Source organism: Tetrao urogallus, assembly GCF_951394365.1.
Source record: "Tetrao urogallus genome assembly, chromosome: 1".
Taxonomy (NCBI): Eukaryota; Metazoa; Chordata; class Aves; order Galliformes; family Phasianidae; genus Tetrao; species Tetrao urogallus.
In genome coordinates, this window is record NC_136813.1 from 135,137,699 (window position 1) to 135,155,066 (window position 17,368).

The 17,368-nt window shown below is 41.9% G+C and overlaps 1 protein-coding gene across 1 annotated transcript in view; it reads left to right on the forward strand.

The window, feature by feature from the left end:
• Nucleotides 1–1,184: 1,184 nt before the first annotated feature.
• RESF1 (retroelement silencing factor 1) overlaps nt 1,185–17,368 on the forward strand; it is a gene marked incomplete at both ends in the record, with an annotated part of 34,893 nt that continues 18,709 nt past the window's right edge. Inside the window, one exon of the mRNA XM_079533743.1 lies at nt 1,185–1,237. Coding sequence (XP_079389869.1) covers nt 1,185–1,237 — 53 coding nt within the window. The remainder of the gene's footprint in view (nt 1,238–17,368) is intronic.

Consider the following 17,368-nt stretch of genomic DNA (forward strand, 5'->3'; position numbering starts at 1 on the left):
AACTCTCCAAACAAAATTATAGTTTAGAAAGCCAACACTGTTCTATTGCAGTCTAGGTGCATGAGGGATTTATCCTTCTAATATGCACATCAAGGGACAACAGCACACTTATACGCATTTGCGTGAGGTAGATTGCGTTTCTGTAGTGGAAGCTTCCAGCATTTTCTGTACCAAGGTGTAGGCCCCCACTGAACTTAGAACCTTCTTGCAAAATAGTTATCTTTTCCACAAAAAGTAGTTATGTTTTCCACAAAAAACTGCTGAGGCAGAGCCTAGGACAAGATAGGGCAAGTATGTCAAATATTTTGTTTTTATCACAAGAGGGATGCTGAACAGAGTAAAGCAGAGATTGTAGCATTCTGATCGGGTAGAATAGTTGCTAACATGAGATAAGTCAGTTACACACAGTAGGGAGGGCCTAGCACAGGACAGAATGAATGCAATAACTTTAAGAAACATTGCCTTCCTATTTCCATGGGAAGGTATAAAATATACTTTAAAATAGTTGGTTGATAACACACCTTATATGGAACTTATTGCCCACCATCTTTAGGAAATTGCATGCTTATGCTAATACACTGTGAAACTGCCTCTGTGCAAGATACTAAATTGGGCAAAGGCTCACTGGTTGTCTCTCAGTTTGCCCGTATATGGTACTGATGTTGAGAAACATCCTGCTTTCTTGGCACGTATATTGCTCTCTAGCACCTCTTTGGCACACAGGCTTGCTTATTTTGTCTGGACCTGTCCCCACCTGTCTGGAGTACAAAGAGGTCTACGCCCTAAACATCAACCAAAGTGTTTAAGTCTTTGATGTCACTTTTGAGATTATGTATGGGAAGCCCTACTCCATCAGTAGGATGCAGCATAGAAGTGAGCAGACATACATAAAAAGAGATGGGTTGTTAAGGGAACACTTGTTCCTTTTACCTTCTCTGCACTGATATCTCACCCTGTGAATCCCTCTGGAATACTACTGGAAGCCCCAGCCTGGAGACCTGCTATATATCTGTACCTGGAAGGATGAGCCACAAAAATAAAAGGGGAAAAAAAAACCCTTTTTAGTGTGTTGGCTACATACATAGCATTGAAAGTGAAGGGAGCGAGCTCCTGCATCCACTACAGCAGAGTGACGAAGGCGTCTCCAGAGAAACTGGGATTGAATCTCTATCAAGGAGTTAAGAATGAAGATCTCCAAGAAAAAAAAAAAGAACCTCTGTACTGCAGCTGGAGTTCTGTAGGTGCAAATGCTGAGTTAGACCATCATCAAGGATGGTTGACATTATTTTGTGTATTAGTAGTACGAACCCCTATCATTTTAATCTTGTTTTCAGAAGTTCAAATTCGTGAATTTGTTACTTGGGTAAGGGAGGAAGATGTGACTTTTTTAAAGTGTAGAAATTAATAATTACCTGAAGACTTGGTGACGTTTTTGGTGCAATCTATGCTTTGGGACATGTATATACAAATATATATATCTGCTTGTCTCAATGAATACTTATAATTATAAATAAGGCCAATTGCTAATGGGATTGCATATTCACATGCATTTAGTTTATGGTTCAGTGTAGTATAGTGCATTGCACAAAAAATCCGCCAAAACTGTGGGAATTAATCATCAGAGGTTTTAATGATAGGGAAAGAGAAATCATCTGTGTCAGAATACAAGGACAGAAAAGAGATAATAAAACACATCATGCCGTTAGAAAAGAAGCACCAAGGTGAGAGTTAAATGAAAGATTAAAGCTTTGAGTCTTAAAGGAGGAAATAGTGTCAGAGGGAACAAGTCAGCATGACCATTGAAAGAAAACAAGTTGGCCAGACCATTGAAAGAAGGTATTTATTGAGTTTATCTCAGTCTGAAGAGGGGTTGAATGGAATGTACTAGCTGCAAATCACATTAACCTTGAAAAATAATCACAGGAAGAAGAATGGATAGTAGAAAGGGCTAGCACTCTAAAAAGAAGTGAAGAAGTATTCATGTGAATAAATGTAGCCTTATGGTGATTTTGCATTTTTTTTTGGTCTAAACAAGAAAAAAAACTGTGGAGGGAGTGTGCTAGCTTTGTGAATGAACAGCCGAGCATCCATCCTGTGCAGAAAGTAGTAAACAAATATCTTGCTTCTGTTTATATCAGCTTTTTGCTCAGATTTTGGGACAATATTCACATAAGTATTACAGAAAAAAAAAAGCCATAATAATTAGCAGCAAAAACAGTTTTGGAGAAAATTCCTAGTACATAAGTCTATTCCCTGTTGTTAACTCATGCTTCTGCTGCTCCTCTGGCTCATAAAGTTGACGGGCAATTCTTACTCTAGAAGGATGGTTATGATGATTCATGAGTGCCCCTTGGTCCTGACTTGGAGGATGGTGCTGACAGCGGGAGTTTGTTCATATCTACTCTTGTCTGTTCTTATTTTTCATATGCATGTTATTCCAACACAAACTATGTTTATTATTCCATTACCACACATTTCCTAATTATAACCAAGTTATCTGCATATGGTGTATTTCATGTAATGCTGGACGCTTGCTCTTTGTTATCCTCCAAACTGATTTTACGCAGCTCCCAAGGCTGCATTCCTTTAGTGACCAGTAATTGAGCACTGGGGACTTGTTTATAACCCTGGGGCCTCTGGTATCATCTGATGTCTCTTCCTTCAAGGCCGCAGCTATCATCCCATGCGTGTACTCCTCTACACTTCTCAGTCATAGACAGCACTGCTGCACAGAGTAGCAACCTATTTTTACTAACTATTGTAACAGAACTTCATTAGAAGTACTATAGCAGTACAGCACACGCTTACACAAAACTAATGACTGTTGAAATTGGTTAGGGAATATGATCTGATAATAATCTGATTGGAAGGCAGCTGATGTTACAGTTGAACAAGCCAAGGCAAAGCCCCAGGCAGACCAAGACAAGCCCAGACATAGGTAGCGCTGGCAAATCCCAGCCCTGAGGTTGCCCAGAGTGTAATAATTTCTTAATTACATGCCTTATGTCTTCTCTGATGTAGTTTATCATAATTTAAGATAGAGTATCTTGATAGTGTTGCCTGGAATGTAGAGTTCTAATAGTTTCACCACATTCCACATTTCTTGACTGGATAATACATATTGTCTTGTTCTGGCATCCATGACAACTCACCTTATTTATCAAAGCTGAAATTATTAATGCATAAAACCTTTTTGCATCTACTTTTTCCCCGATATCTGTATAATTATGGCATATTTCCATATCTTTTTGATTCTCTTCAGCTTATGATGCCATGCCCTTTTTAACAAGGGACAAAAACATGAATATCCAACCACTGCAAAAGAATACACTATGCGGGAGAATATATCAAGTTTTGAAGCATGAGTGCACAACTCTAGCATTACAAAAATTTGATTCATTAACGGAAGTTCAACATGGAGTAGAAGATGGTACATTGCATGAGCAGCCCTGAACATTCTTGAGGATGAAGTTCTGTCAGTGTTGCCAAGTAGATCCCAGCATACTGATCTGCGTGTGATCTTTGAGATTGTGAAGTGGTAAAAAGCCAGAGACTATTGTGAGGAAGGAATACGGTTCTGGTTATTTCCATGAGCCAAAAGGTGGTGGAAGTCAGATCCTTATTTGAAATAAGCTTCCTGTCTTCTATGTAACAAGACGGATAAATAGATGAGATGCTCTGGAAACCATTTGTGAATTAGATAGGTAAAAGCTCAGAGGAACAGAATTAGGAAGCTGAATGAAAGAGTAGTAGGTATGCCTCTTAAAAAAGTTGCCAGTCTGAGATGTGGTACAATCAGTAACAGCAAATCTCAGTGCCCAGCAGAAACACAAAGGTCAAAAAAAGCAGGAAAGAGAAAAGAAGACAGTGGAATAAATGAACATCTACTGCAAGATGTTACACAATAACTGGAAATGCACTCCATTTGTACAACTAAAGAAGTCACTGACAGCTGGAGGCCTTTACTTCAAGAGTGAAGTAACCGTAACTTTACCCTCCAAGGTCTGAGGAAAAAGCAAATGCTGCAATTGACTCTGTCATCTTGATCACAAAAACTGTACGTGGAAACAGAGCTGCTATAGAAGCATTACAGAAGACAGTGAATAGTAAGTGGGAAGGACTGTAATCACCACTTATCCCTAATCTTTAAGAAGTTCTAGCTCATTGGCATTTGAGATTTAGGTCTTCACAGCATTATTATTATTATTATTATTATTATTATTATATGCCTTTAATTTCACTAGAAACTTCTTCAGAGGAAGATGTTTTAGCCTGAGTATCTGAGATGCATGCATCTGGATGGTCAGAGATAGAAGAAAAATACAGAAGCTTAAAAGAGCAGGAATAATATAAACTAAGGTTCCTCTTTAAATATACATCTATGCAGAGGTGTGGGGTACAGCTTGTATATGAAGCTGTTGATGGAAGAAAAGAATTTAAAAGACAAAGAGGAAAGTCCATCTGTAACTATGAATAGGATGGGTCCTCCATCATATCAAATTAGTGAAATGCCAAATTGAAAAAAAGGGGAGTGCATCACAGTTGAAATGTATGCACTACTTAGAACTGCTGTTTTATACCCCATAGATATCCATGTAAGGAAAGGACTCAAAAGTTTGGTGAGGAGTCAAGGACATGGGTGTTCATCATCTAGTCCCAGTTTATGAAGTGAACCTCATACCGTTGCTGATAATCATCAGGTCACAGTGACCTTAGCTCCTAATTATTGCAACATTCAACTGTTTCAGGGTGCATGCGAATCTCTTCACCTAGAATGCACACATCATAATTAAATCACCCTCATTATATACATTTAGCATATTAATATTCATACAGTTTCCATGAAGTTCAATCTATTCACAAAATTGCCATACTTATAATTGTTAGGCCAAGCCATTGATCTGTAGGTTGGCCTGGTTCAGTGGGGCCCTGTTGTGACATTGCTAAGTCAGGAGCTGATGGCACTGGGGACACAAATGAGGCCTGGTTTGTTGGCTGGTAAGGGAGCTCTTGGGGAGCTGTGCAGGAATGGTCTAGTATGGCATGCCCTCAGGGCCATAACATAGGTCCAAATAATAAGAAAAAATGGATGCAGTTCAACAACACCTCCATCACAAGAGAAACTTTGTTTCTTTTGGTGAAAAGAGATATGCTACCTATTTTTGATAAGGCTAATAGAAATAATAAGTACATCTGCCTCCACCACTCTGAGAACTATCAAGCATTAATAGGCACCAGTGCTCCTAGTTGAAGAGGATCCACACCTCTCTTTTCTCTATGTTATGCCTTATTACCCATTTTCTCTTTCCCTGAAAGCACCTTCTCACACTCTGCCTACACCTACTTCCCTTCGTCTGACTAGATTAACTAGATGCACTCTGAACACAGGAACATGTTCAGAGAAGGGCAATGAAGCTGGCAAAGGGTCTGAATCACAAGCCTTATTAAGAGCAGCTGAGGGAGCTGAGATTGTTTAGAAGAGGATGCTCAGGGTTGCCCTTACCACTCTCAACAACTACCCAAAGGGAAGCTGTGATGAGGTGGAGATTGGGTTCATCTCCCATGCAACTAGCAATAGGACTACAGGGAATAGCCTCAAGTTGTGCCAGGAGAGATTCAAGTTGGATGTTAGGAAATATTGTTTCTCCATAAGAGTGGTCAGGAACTGAAAAAGGCTGTCCAGGGAGGTGGTAGTCACCAATCCTGGAGGCACTCAAAGAATGTTTAAATGTTGTACTGAAGGACATGATTAACAGGAAATATTGGTGATGGATGGACAGCTGGACTGGATGGTCTTTTCCAATCATCATGATTCTATGATTCATCCCAAATAAACAATACTTCCCCTAATTGCTTCTTACTTGTTAAACTTAATTTCACTTCTCCTGTTTCTAAATTTGGTGTTTCCAACACTGTTATTTAGAAGATTTTGGCCCAGTGCAGCATTACTTATGTGACTGCTTGATTGTAGAGTAGCCTTCTATTAGAGAAAACCTCTCAACATGATTATCACTTTTCATTTACATGTATGCTTTATAAACAATGATTTGACTTGATTCTTTACTCCTGTACTTCTACAACATGTTCTTCTGTCAACAATGGAAACATCAGTGCTTGTTACACCTAGTTCCTGTTTGCATCATTTGCTAGTCTCGGCTCATTGTAGTTGGTTCCTGTTTGCTTAGTACTCAACTTTCAACTAAGGATTCAGCAGTAAGTAGCAAAGAAACCACAAAGCCTTGTGAAACCAAGAAAACCAGCATGTGAGGAGAAGCCACAGTCAACAAACCCAAACCATACTGAAGGCTGCACCAGACTCCTGATCTCTGTTGCGACAGGTAGGTGTGAAGCATGCAAGTGTAACTAGATGTATGACATGGAACTTGCCTTAATAAAGAAACAAGTTTGAGTTGCTCGTTTACTCCATATCTGTCAATCCTATGAAAACTGACTGGCATGTTGTGGTGGCCTGGAGAAAAATGTTTGCCCCTGTAGCAACTGATTTTCAGATGATATGATCTTCAGTGCTGACTCTGTGTTGGTACCTCCACTTCAGTCTCTGAAGAGAGGTTTTCTGCTTTTTAGTTTATGTGATCTGTTGTTCCTTGCATTTCCTTAGATCATGTTGACTAACTGCTAATAGACCCTGGTAAATCACCATTTGTATAACCAGCCCAGAGGTAATCGAAGATAGTTGACCTCTGCGCTCTCATCCTGCAGCTTTCTCAAGTGCAGTATTGTTACACAGCTTGCCTTGTTGTCTTCCAGATGCTAGAACAGTAGCTCTCTAAATGTGCTAAATTAGCAGCTTGGTCTGTCTTATCACAAGAAATGCTAAATACTTTGTTATTGTGCTTTGAGTTTGTCTACTGAACTATCTGCATGTAATGGTCTCATTTCCCCTTATTTATTCTTAGATTTCCTCTTCCACAAGGCAACACAGAAATTTGCATAAGAAATTTGCATAATAAATTTTGAAACTGCTTGAATAAAATAGGAATGATACATTGTTACCCAAGGTCCACCAGTGCAACCTAGTCTAGGTTTTGTCCATTAACCAGAGAGAAAGAGGATAAAGCCATGGTAAAATAAGATGAGCAGGGATAAATGTGCTGGCCTGAGCTAGAAAATAACAAAAGGAAAACAAAAGGACTGCTGCAACTCAGCGATGTTATGTAAGACCCACACGGAGGCAGAAGATCACAGTAACTGTTAGCTCTTAAAGGCTACCTACATACGTGCGTACATTCTCAGCAGTGAAGTGGATCATAGGGCACAAAGAGGATTTTGTAGCAGATGCATTCTGTCTCACAGGTCAGTCTCATATCCTATATGTCATGCTGTACAATCAATTAATGTTAAGATGCTATAATTATGAAATAAACAAGAGAATTTGACAAAGCAGACTATGATAACAAAAGAGAATACATAGAAGGCTTACCCCTATCCTGAACTCACTCACAAAACTCCAGAAGAGATCCTTCCCCTCTGGTAGCCAGCTCTTCAATAGGTCTAGGAGGGGTGCAGCCAGGCTCCATCCCTTCCGGCAGCACAGGTGAATTGCCTTCACCTGTGCTCCTCTGGCTGACTCATGGCTCGCCTCCTGTGATCAATCAGAGGTTCAGGCCGTGACTTAGCAGTTCCCATACACATGCCAAGCCACTTAGGCACTCATTCTGGTACTTGTGTGGGTGAGAATGTGCATGAGTGAATTGTAAAGCTTAACAGAAATCAGCAGTGTGGTTATGTAATGAGCTTTGCTTTCCTAACAGTTACTCACTTTACAAAATTTAATGTGAGATTTACTCTACGTAGCTTTTTCTTCTCTTTGAAACATGAACATAGACCTTCTGAGCACATCAAAGTCTTCTGGCAATGTTGTGATTTGTAAGTACTGTACTATATTGTATTTTCTTCTCACGTTAACTCGCCTATTTTTTGTTTTATCTATTGAATCTTGGACAAAGCTTTCAGAAATATGATCTGACCTTTGGGTGGTTCTCTGTGGAGCTAGGGGTTGGTCTTCATGGTGTTTGTGTCCTCCCAAATCCTGGGAGCACAGGGCCTGGTGCACAGATTTGATAGACTTACAGGACTGAGGTTTGCTGACAGCACTTCATTTAAGACTACAAACTTGGGAGCGAAAGGAACATCCCAATCTGATATTTACACAGTTGTTTTCAACAAAACAGCTTTAAAAAGCTATTAGCTTAGCTAAAAATTGTCTCTGGTTATATGTCTCGTGTCATTCCTTTGCGCAAGCTCTGTAAGGCATTCACTGATTCACACAGGAAGTGAGGGTGGGGCATTACTTCATTATAACATTCCTTAAATCTCATTATTCCTTTTTGGCTGTGTAATTGCACATTTATTTCGGCCTCGGCGAACCACAGGTTACTTCGGGTTACACTTATTCCTGCTTCAGCCTGCCTCAACCAGTTTTGTCTGGTTTCAGTTTCGGTTTCAGCAAGGACTTAATGTGGCCTCCAGATCATCCTGGAGCATCTGGGGAACTTCCTTCTTCCTTCCTGAGTGCATTCCTCAATGCATTCCTGAGTTCCCTTGTGGGGCCCTTCTGATAAGATAGGAGATAGTGCCTTTACAAACAGTAGCCTCGTAATACTGCTAGGGGTGTGCTGCTAAAGCTTATCTGTGCCAAACAGAATGAGAAACCACAGGAGCTGACTAATGCCAACCTGTGAACTTCAAGCAGAGTGCTCAGGCCTCACAGGCTCATAAGCGTTAATTTCTTTGCCTTGGGTGGCACAGTTAGAGTGAATTACACATGGCAGCATATGACACGTTGTGGGGGAGGGGGGCGTGCTAATGGAAACATTTAATATAATACCTGATAACAATCACTGAGCGATGATAATCAGCTGGTATCCTTGGTCGTATCATGAGAGAGAACGGGGTTCACACCCAAAGCAATTCTCTACCTTTGCTTCTGTGCACACGCTTTCATTTCTGACAGCATGACGTATTCATTACATTTCCACAAAGCCTGATATGCAGTCATACTATTTCTCAAAATGTCCACCCCTTTTCCAAGAACTCTGTCTCTGCCCATTTTCTTTTTCTTTTTTCTTTTTTTTTTTTTTTAACATGGTTTCTTTCTTACTGAATTTGAGCTGGAGGTTGCTCATCCTCAATGCGGTGGTCCCTTAAGCAACTTTCGGTCACAAAAATGCAGCTGTCCTCGCTTATCATAAGCACGGGCTCATCTTGTTCCTCTCGTAGTTTTCCTTGCTCACTTCAACCTATTGCGATTTGGTACCTTGAGCAATCAGCTATCCAGCACACCTACGGTTATTGCAAGGCGCAGTTCATCTCTCACCGTGCCCTCTGATAATTTGAGAGCCCCCCGGGGGTGCGCTCAGCGGGCTGTCCATTTGCTCGAACAAAGGACCGAGCTGCTTCGTCTCCCCTTTTGAACGTTCACCTTTCCTAATTAAATGAGCGTTAAGCACGCGGATGACGCTTCCAGGACCCGAGCGGGCCGGAAGGACCCCGCAGCCGAGGGAACGCCGAGTCCCCGCCTGCGCCATAGCGACCCGAGGAGGCCACCGAGGGGACAGCCGCCCGCGCGCAGCCTCCTCCTACAGCTCCGGCGCGGTCCCGCCCCGAGGCGGTCTTTGGCTCCGTGCCGCCGCTCTGCCTGCGGGCTGCGGAGGCCTCGTTCTATCCTCCGAGGCCTGGGGGCCCAGCGGCCTCCGGCTCCGCTTCTACCTCCGTGCGGATCGGGCGCCGGGTTTGGTGAGCACGGGCGGCGGGCAGGGCGGCAGCGGCGGTGAAGCCGGGCCTTCCTGCGCGCGGCCGGGACCGGGCGGCGGGGCCCGTGGGGCTGCGCGGGGCCGGGGAGCGCGGCAGGCCGGGTGGCAGCGCGGCGCTGCGGGTGCTCGGCGCTCAGCGCTCGGCTTGCGGGTCGGTTAGCATTGATCCGGCGTCTGGCCGGAGGCTGAGCGAGCACAATGAAATCTACAGGTTTGCTTTTCCGAAAGATCCTCCTCCCTCATCGCCTCAGGCAGAAGTTTGCTTAGCGGCTCTCTCTGCGGGGTGTGCTATCCCGGGAGGCAGGCACGGGGAGGGGCGACGGGGTCTGCACCGCGGGGCGGTGGGCATGGAACGGAATGCCCAGGGCTGTGGGCACGGCCCCGAGTGCTGGAGTGTTTGGACATCACTTTCGGACACAGGGTTTGGATTTTGGGTGATGCTGTGTGGAACCAGGAGTTGGATCTGGTGGTCTTGTGGTCTCTTCCAACTCAGGAACATCTAACGTACTCCATCTGCAAAGGCAAAAGGAAATGTGGAGAAGAGGCTGGCACCCCTACAGCACTAGTTCTGTGAGGTTTCTCTGTATGCTTCTGGAAGCCTTTAGATATTGGTGAAAACTGGAGGCATCATCTAGAACGCACGTTTCTGAAGCCCATAGGAATGCTGAGGATCATTTTTCCTAGAAGTTATTATGCAGCTGCCTCTTTCCAGGAGCTCTGTGGTAATGCTGGGCTTTTCCCTACTCTTAACTAGCCTCCTGGGAAGATTGAAAGTAAAAGAAAACAAGCCTAACTCATGGCGCCTAATGGTAAATATTTTCTAGCTCTCGCATCTCAGAACTGTGGGAAAAGTAAAAGTGACTGCGAGTAACAAATGCTTCTTTATCTCTTATCACCTGATGTTCTTGAGCTATCCAGCCAGAGTGTTAAAACATCTGGATAGTCATTCCTGGCAGAGAAGGCAAAGTGGTGTTAATGATCACTGTTAGGTTACTGTTCAGAAAATCAAATCCTTTACTGTCAGTATTCCTGCCAGTTAGGCATTCATCTGAGTAACAAAACAAAGCCTTAGTAATGTGCAAAGTTGGTCCTAAAGCTATTCATCAGGAGCTGTCAATTCTCTGTGTTCATGCAGCTCACTGAAGCAAGTTATGGTACTTCAAAGTAAAGGGTAGAACGCCACTTTTTGCAGCTGGCATGTTCAGACTTGAACAGCAAACCCAGAAGTATATATTTATATATATATATGCTTTTTTTTTTTTTTCAGAAGATAGTATATGAACTGATGCTTTGGCAGAAAAACATCACTCTGTACCTTCATATCGAGAGTACTATGAAGTGTTTTGCTTTCCTGCTTGATGGTAGCTGGAGCATCCTCAAGTTAACTGAGCTGCCAGGATTTTGGAGAGGCTTTTATTTTGGCTCGTTTTACCACCTAATGCACAGACACTTTTCCACTGTTCTCCCCCTTTCCCCTTCATACCACTCTTAAACTGCAGTGCTTGTAGTTTCATAAAACAATTCTTATCCATTGGAAGCAATCCTTCAAACACTGGCTTTTAAAAAGCCAGCAAGTTCTTTGCCTTAAATAGTTTCTGGAAACATCTTCTGATAGTGAAATATTTTTTGTTTCTAAAATTTAAACTATTGTTTTTATATTTACCTTTTCCATGAGGAAAAGTTATCAAATGGGGACTGTTATACCAGTTCAGTCTTCTCCAGTAGAGTGTCCAGCTGAACTGCATGCTGCAGCCTACCAAACCACTACCTGGCTCCTGCTTTTGGCTGCAAATATGGGAAGTGGTCCCATAGACTGTGGGGAACATGCTTAGTTTAATTCGTTGGTGTGTAACTGTCTTGCTGATGGTGGCCTCTCTTGGTCTCAGTCAGTACAAAAATTGATCTGCTTGACCTGTTGGTTTGATGTGGAATCCTTCTTCTCTTTGTTGATGACTAATAGTTAATAAGTGAGTAGAATAGAGAGATTAATATTCTCTGCCCCCTATTTTGAAAGAAATGGAGAGGTAAGGTCAAAGATCACAAAATAGGAGTAGAGAGCAGAAGCCCAAGCAGAGATGGGTGCTATTCAGATGTCTTAATTCCTAGCAGTGTTCATTTTCTCATGCATTGTTAAGACCGACCATGAGGGTTTGTGAAGAACTGTAGAACAGGCACGTGTAACGTGCAGGCTGCATGCAGTCCTAGATAACTAGTAACAAGATTGTAAACTTCTAACATTGTTATGTGATTTCAGGGATATTTTGTCATGAGCTGACTGTGCGTAGTTTGGGTGCGGGCTGCATAGGTGATAATGGATTGCTGTGGAGGGGAAGACGTGATGTGGGGCTCTTGTCTTCAATCTGTGATGTGTGCTCAGTCAAATTGAAACCAGCATGTATTTACCTTGCATTCCCTTGTGCCACGTGGTGACTGAAATGCGGTGATCGCCAATAATTAGATTTCATCCTACCAAATGTGTGTGTGTGCCTATGAATGTAAGAAACACTCAGAATCAGCAGTTTCTCATCCTTGCAAAGCAGCAGAAGTTGTTCTTTACTGCAATAATGGGCACACACCTCCTTATGGCAAGGGAGACACTGCGCCGTATCACTGAAACCCACTCCACTAAATGCCCTCACTTGAGGCAGCTGATACCTCTCCTGCTGCTCACTGCTTGAGCTTGTCACACTCTCAGTCTTCCCAATGTGTTTGCTAAAATATTTTTCCATACACAATTTATCACCCACCTGTTGTTCTTTCATCTTTCAATGGGGAACAAGAGAACAATGCATAGTAGGCCCACCTGTTGTTTCCCATGTTTTAAGGGGAACAGGAGGACAAGGCACACTGGGTCCATGCACAGTTCCCCATTTGTCAAAGGGGAGCAGCAGATCAATGCATGCCAGACTCTCCCTCCCTATCCCCTTAGCCAGTCTCAATTCCTTCCCACCTGGGCTAGGTGTTCTGACAACCAAACTACTTGGCAAACTCACTCCACCATATACTAAGCCATGCTTCAGTGATTCGTTGTGAACAAGAAACCTTGCAGCCATTTTGTAAGAAAGTTTAGCTAAAGTCTGTGCCTTAGTGTTAGAATTACTCTGCTGCAAAAACAGAGTGTACTTCTCACGTGGAGATGTGTGGTTTTTGTTATTAAGCAAGCACAAAATTTTTCTTATTTAATTATTAAGCATGTGTTTGTGTTATTTTGTGAGAAAATTCAATAAGTTAACAAGTTTGTTGCAGAAGAAAAATCCAGAATACCTGTGCGGCTCTGACAAACTTTGTAACGTTCAACATCTCAAAAAGCTGTTTGTGACTCCATTTTCAATGGACATCAATCTGTTACCTGTGAATTTTCTAATGGAATGTATAGTTGCAATTTGACAGTCAACTGAAAAATTGGATTGTGTCTCTTTACGAGACATGTCTTACCGAGTAGAAATATCCCTCACTTTACAGTCGCTCCTTATTCGTGTCACTGCTCTGTGGCAGTATTTGCGAACAACTGTTTTCAAAGATGAAGCACAAGAAAAAAAAAAATCATTTAAAAAAAAATTTAAAAATATGTGAGAACCTTGAGAACTCAGTAGGAATTACTTACTAGTATATCAAACCAGGCATTGATATACTAGTTTCACAGAACCAAGGTCAGCTATCCCACTAGACTTATGTTTTTGTTGCCCTATTTTTGTTTTAATAGAAAATATATATTAAAATACTTTGTTACTTATATACACTAACTATACTATATATTTTTTTTTATGCAGCTCAGGAAAATGTGCTTCACTCATTGTGTCCAAATGGGTTTCCATGGCCATGCTGAAAGAGTTTGGGTCATGCCCAAACTAAAGACTGTGATGACTAGATTAGTGAATAGCGCAGCTTATTAAAGCAACAGAGCGCAGATTCTTTTGGATTGCTGGTGATAAGTGCACTGTCTGCACAGCTTTTGAGGTTAACCAAGAAATAATACAACCTGGCCACAAGTGCCTTCAGTTATAAAAGTAATGCTATAGAGATTTCTGAGTTTCCTGGGGAATACTCTGTATAGCTGAGGGTGAGACTCTTAATCAGTAGGTGTCCCTATGTGGGGGAAGAGAAGCTCAGTCCGTCAACTGATCTCAGAAGTCAGAGGTATTCTCCTAACTTGTCTCTGGTAGTACCTTCCGTGACATCCCCCTTATCTTAAGCCGTGTTTGTACTATTGCTTGTTTTTCAGGTGGAGCTTGAGGGACTGTATTGATACGCGCCTTTGATTACGAATGGTGAGCAATTCTGTCACTTTACTTCTAAAGGTTTAGGCTTGGTGAGGAGTGATCATAGCTTGGAGGCAGGTAGCTTTTTGGACGGCAGTGTTCTGGTATGATAATGAGGTTATGCTGAGCGAAGTTCACCTAAAGGATGGTATTTTGTCAAAGAATGATGGACTCTTGGCTAAGGGTAGCAAATATGCAGCTTTTCAGTACATAGTACCACCAGGTTCCCATCCTGGCATCACTCCTCTGAGTCAGTACATCACATTCTCCTGATGTTGCTACCAACACCAAGGATTGCTGATGAACCTGGTATGGATCACAGACCTTGACTGCAGAGTAGTCACTCTGCTCCACTTTCTCTGCTGTTTTAAGGATTCCTTGCATACCAGCTGCTTCTGTGCCTCTGTGAGCAGTTTTGTACCTTAATTTCAAGTCGCTATAGCAATTATCCCACAGCTACTTGAACTGTTTTTCACTGTTTTTCAAAGGACTGCAGTACTTTCCTACTGCTGACAGGGAGTAGGTTCGTGCTTCTCCTTCATGTGATTGATAGACACTGCTACACATGTGTATTATTTAGGACTCATATACTTAAGCAGACACAAGTTATCAGGAGTTTCAGAACTGTAAAGAGCAATGGAAATGTAAAACAGCAACTGAAAAGGCAGCAGGGTTTATTAGTTGGGGGCACTGCAAGAAAGACCATGTAATGAGTGGAATAGTTGACAGTCGGGTAAATTGCAGCATATGGCAAGCTTTACAAATTGGCAGAGAAGAAACATATTGTCATGGCTGTACTTACTCTTTATTCAAGATCTCTTGTGATCACTCTTGTGATCTTAAAACTTATAAAATGCTTTACTGCTTGTATAAAGTGGAGATATGCCAACGAGCATGTTATGTGATTTTGAATGATTAGTGTTGTTTGACTGAAATTCAGTTAATGTATCTTGTACATAGATTACAAACTTTTCTCCAATTAGCAGTTAGATGTTGAATAATGTAGCAATACTTCAAAATGGAGTTGCCTACAGCTACTGGAGGTGCAAGGCTGCGCTTTGGATGTGCCTTGGAAGTTGGAAAGCTTTCAGAGTTCAAAGCACATTTTAAGGTTGCTGTCATAAAGTGTGACGCTAAGTAGGAGTCTGCAACTGTGCCGTGGGGGTGTAGGCATTTTCTAAAAAGGGTTTCTCCACCCATGAAAAAACATCTCACAACTCTGCTTTATCATTGGCTGGCCTCTTTCATCACAGTAAGAATTACAGCTAGAAAAGCATGAGCTATAGATGTGTGGTAGTATACATTTCAGTTATAAACATAATCTGTACTGTGAGGCAAGGATATTCCTATTATAAGAAGTCTGATACTACTGTTAGAAAATCTTTTGCTTGTAGGTTTTTGAATAGACTATTAGGAAATGTTTATTGATCCGGTGAATCTGATCCCTTTTACTAACGCCTTTTCCTGCAAATCTTCTGATTTTGTATTAAAAATTGCTTTTTCACACATAATGCTATTAGTCAGGAGTGAAGATGACTTTTCCCCTGAGGAGCATAAACAATAAATGGTTGGGTTCAGGTCTGTTTTCAGCAATGATCTCTTCGGCAGTGTTTGTGTGTTGCTTGGTATTGTGGAGAGCTAGAATTTTAAAGCTCCTTTTGAACCACGGCTGTTCCAAATGCCTGCAGTCCGTGGTGCTTGCAGAAAAATTCTTTTTCTTTGAGAATAATCCCATTGAGCTCATTTTAGATGCTTCTGAGGTACTAAGGCCTGAACAATAAGCCCTGAACCAAAGCTGACCTCTAGATGAACCTTGAAACCAAACACTATATCACACATGCAATGCAATATTTATCTGTTTTTCTGTTTTAACGTGAATATATGTTTTGATGTCAGTTCATAAAGATCTGTTGTAATGCTTGTTGTGTAACATTAACCGATGGTGGATCTTTCTTTATTTAGAGGCATGTTGCAAGGCCATGAGAAATATGTGGTTAAAGCCCAAATTGACAGGGAAACTCCCTTGGTTCCTCCTTGAGCCTGGCCAGGCTTTGGGTGGAATCCAAAAGGAGGATGAAATCCGACGTTTCTGCACTTGAAATTATGTAAGCATATTTATTCAATTATTTAAAAGCTGGACCCCCTTGCAGTGACTTTAGAGATCTCACCTGTGAGTGGAGGCACTGCATAGGACCTCCCAGTTGCTGGGAAAGATTCTCCAAATCCTCGCTGCGACCGGGGCTCCCCAGTGACTGTGAATCTGAATGATGGTAAAATATTGGGGCAGTTGATGATTTATCTTTCTTAATCACTGCAGTTAATCTTATGTAGTAATGATTAGATGCACTACCTTGTTTTGTTTTATTCTTGCTGTATTATTTCACTTATTATTTTGTTGATTTAAACATGAATAAAGATAAACACGCTTCTTTAAGTTGGTGTCTGCGTCCTTTGTGCTGACCCCATCTATTGGCAAAACAGCTTGTTAGGACAAAATCCTATTGTGTTGTATCTAACTTTTCTATTGCTGTGTGGTATGGCATTTATCTGTTATCTTGTTCTTGGTGAGAAGCGTGGTCTATTTCTTGCTTCCCTTCTGACTGACTGTAATTCCCTTGACTAGTGAGGCAGTGTTACGAGCTCTGATTCTGTAGCATGTTTCTTAAAGGACCCTTCCATTGCAAAAGAAAAGGAGGAAGAATAAGGGAAGAAATAAATAAAACACATAGATACAAACCTTGTTGGGAGTGGTGGAGGCAATATGGAGGAGCAAGCCTTCTTGCAGTGCTTCTTGGTAAGAGTACAGGAATGTAAGAATGTTTATTTCAACAGGATTATCTGATCAGGGACCTTGTCAAGTGGGCATAGAAGGGAAATGGGGAAGCAGTAAACAAAATGTAGACACAGTCCTGACAGACAAGTGTAAGGAGAACAGATCAGCTGCCAGAAAAATGCTGGCAGAACCAGGTTTCTCCATGAATAAGAATGCAGACCTGGGAGCTCTGGTTATGGAAGGAAGAAGATGGTGGTGGATCTTTGGCATTTGATAAGGGGTGTGCAGGAACTGGGGAGGACCAAGGAGAAGGATAGGTGGAAGGGGCTGCGGAATAATTGCTAGAGGTGACTTGGAAATTAAATTTATATTAAAGGTACAGCGTTGTTCACACATTAAGGAAAGGTACAGAAGCGGAGTGTGGCTGGTATGCAAGAAATCCATTCCACAGAATTTCCCTAGGCAATATCAAGTTTTGGCAGCATAAGGGGAGTTTGATTTGCTGACTCGAAGAGAAACAGCATAAATGGTAGAGCAGAATGAAGATACTGTGACCATGCTCT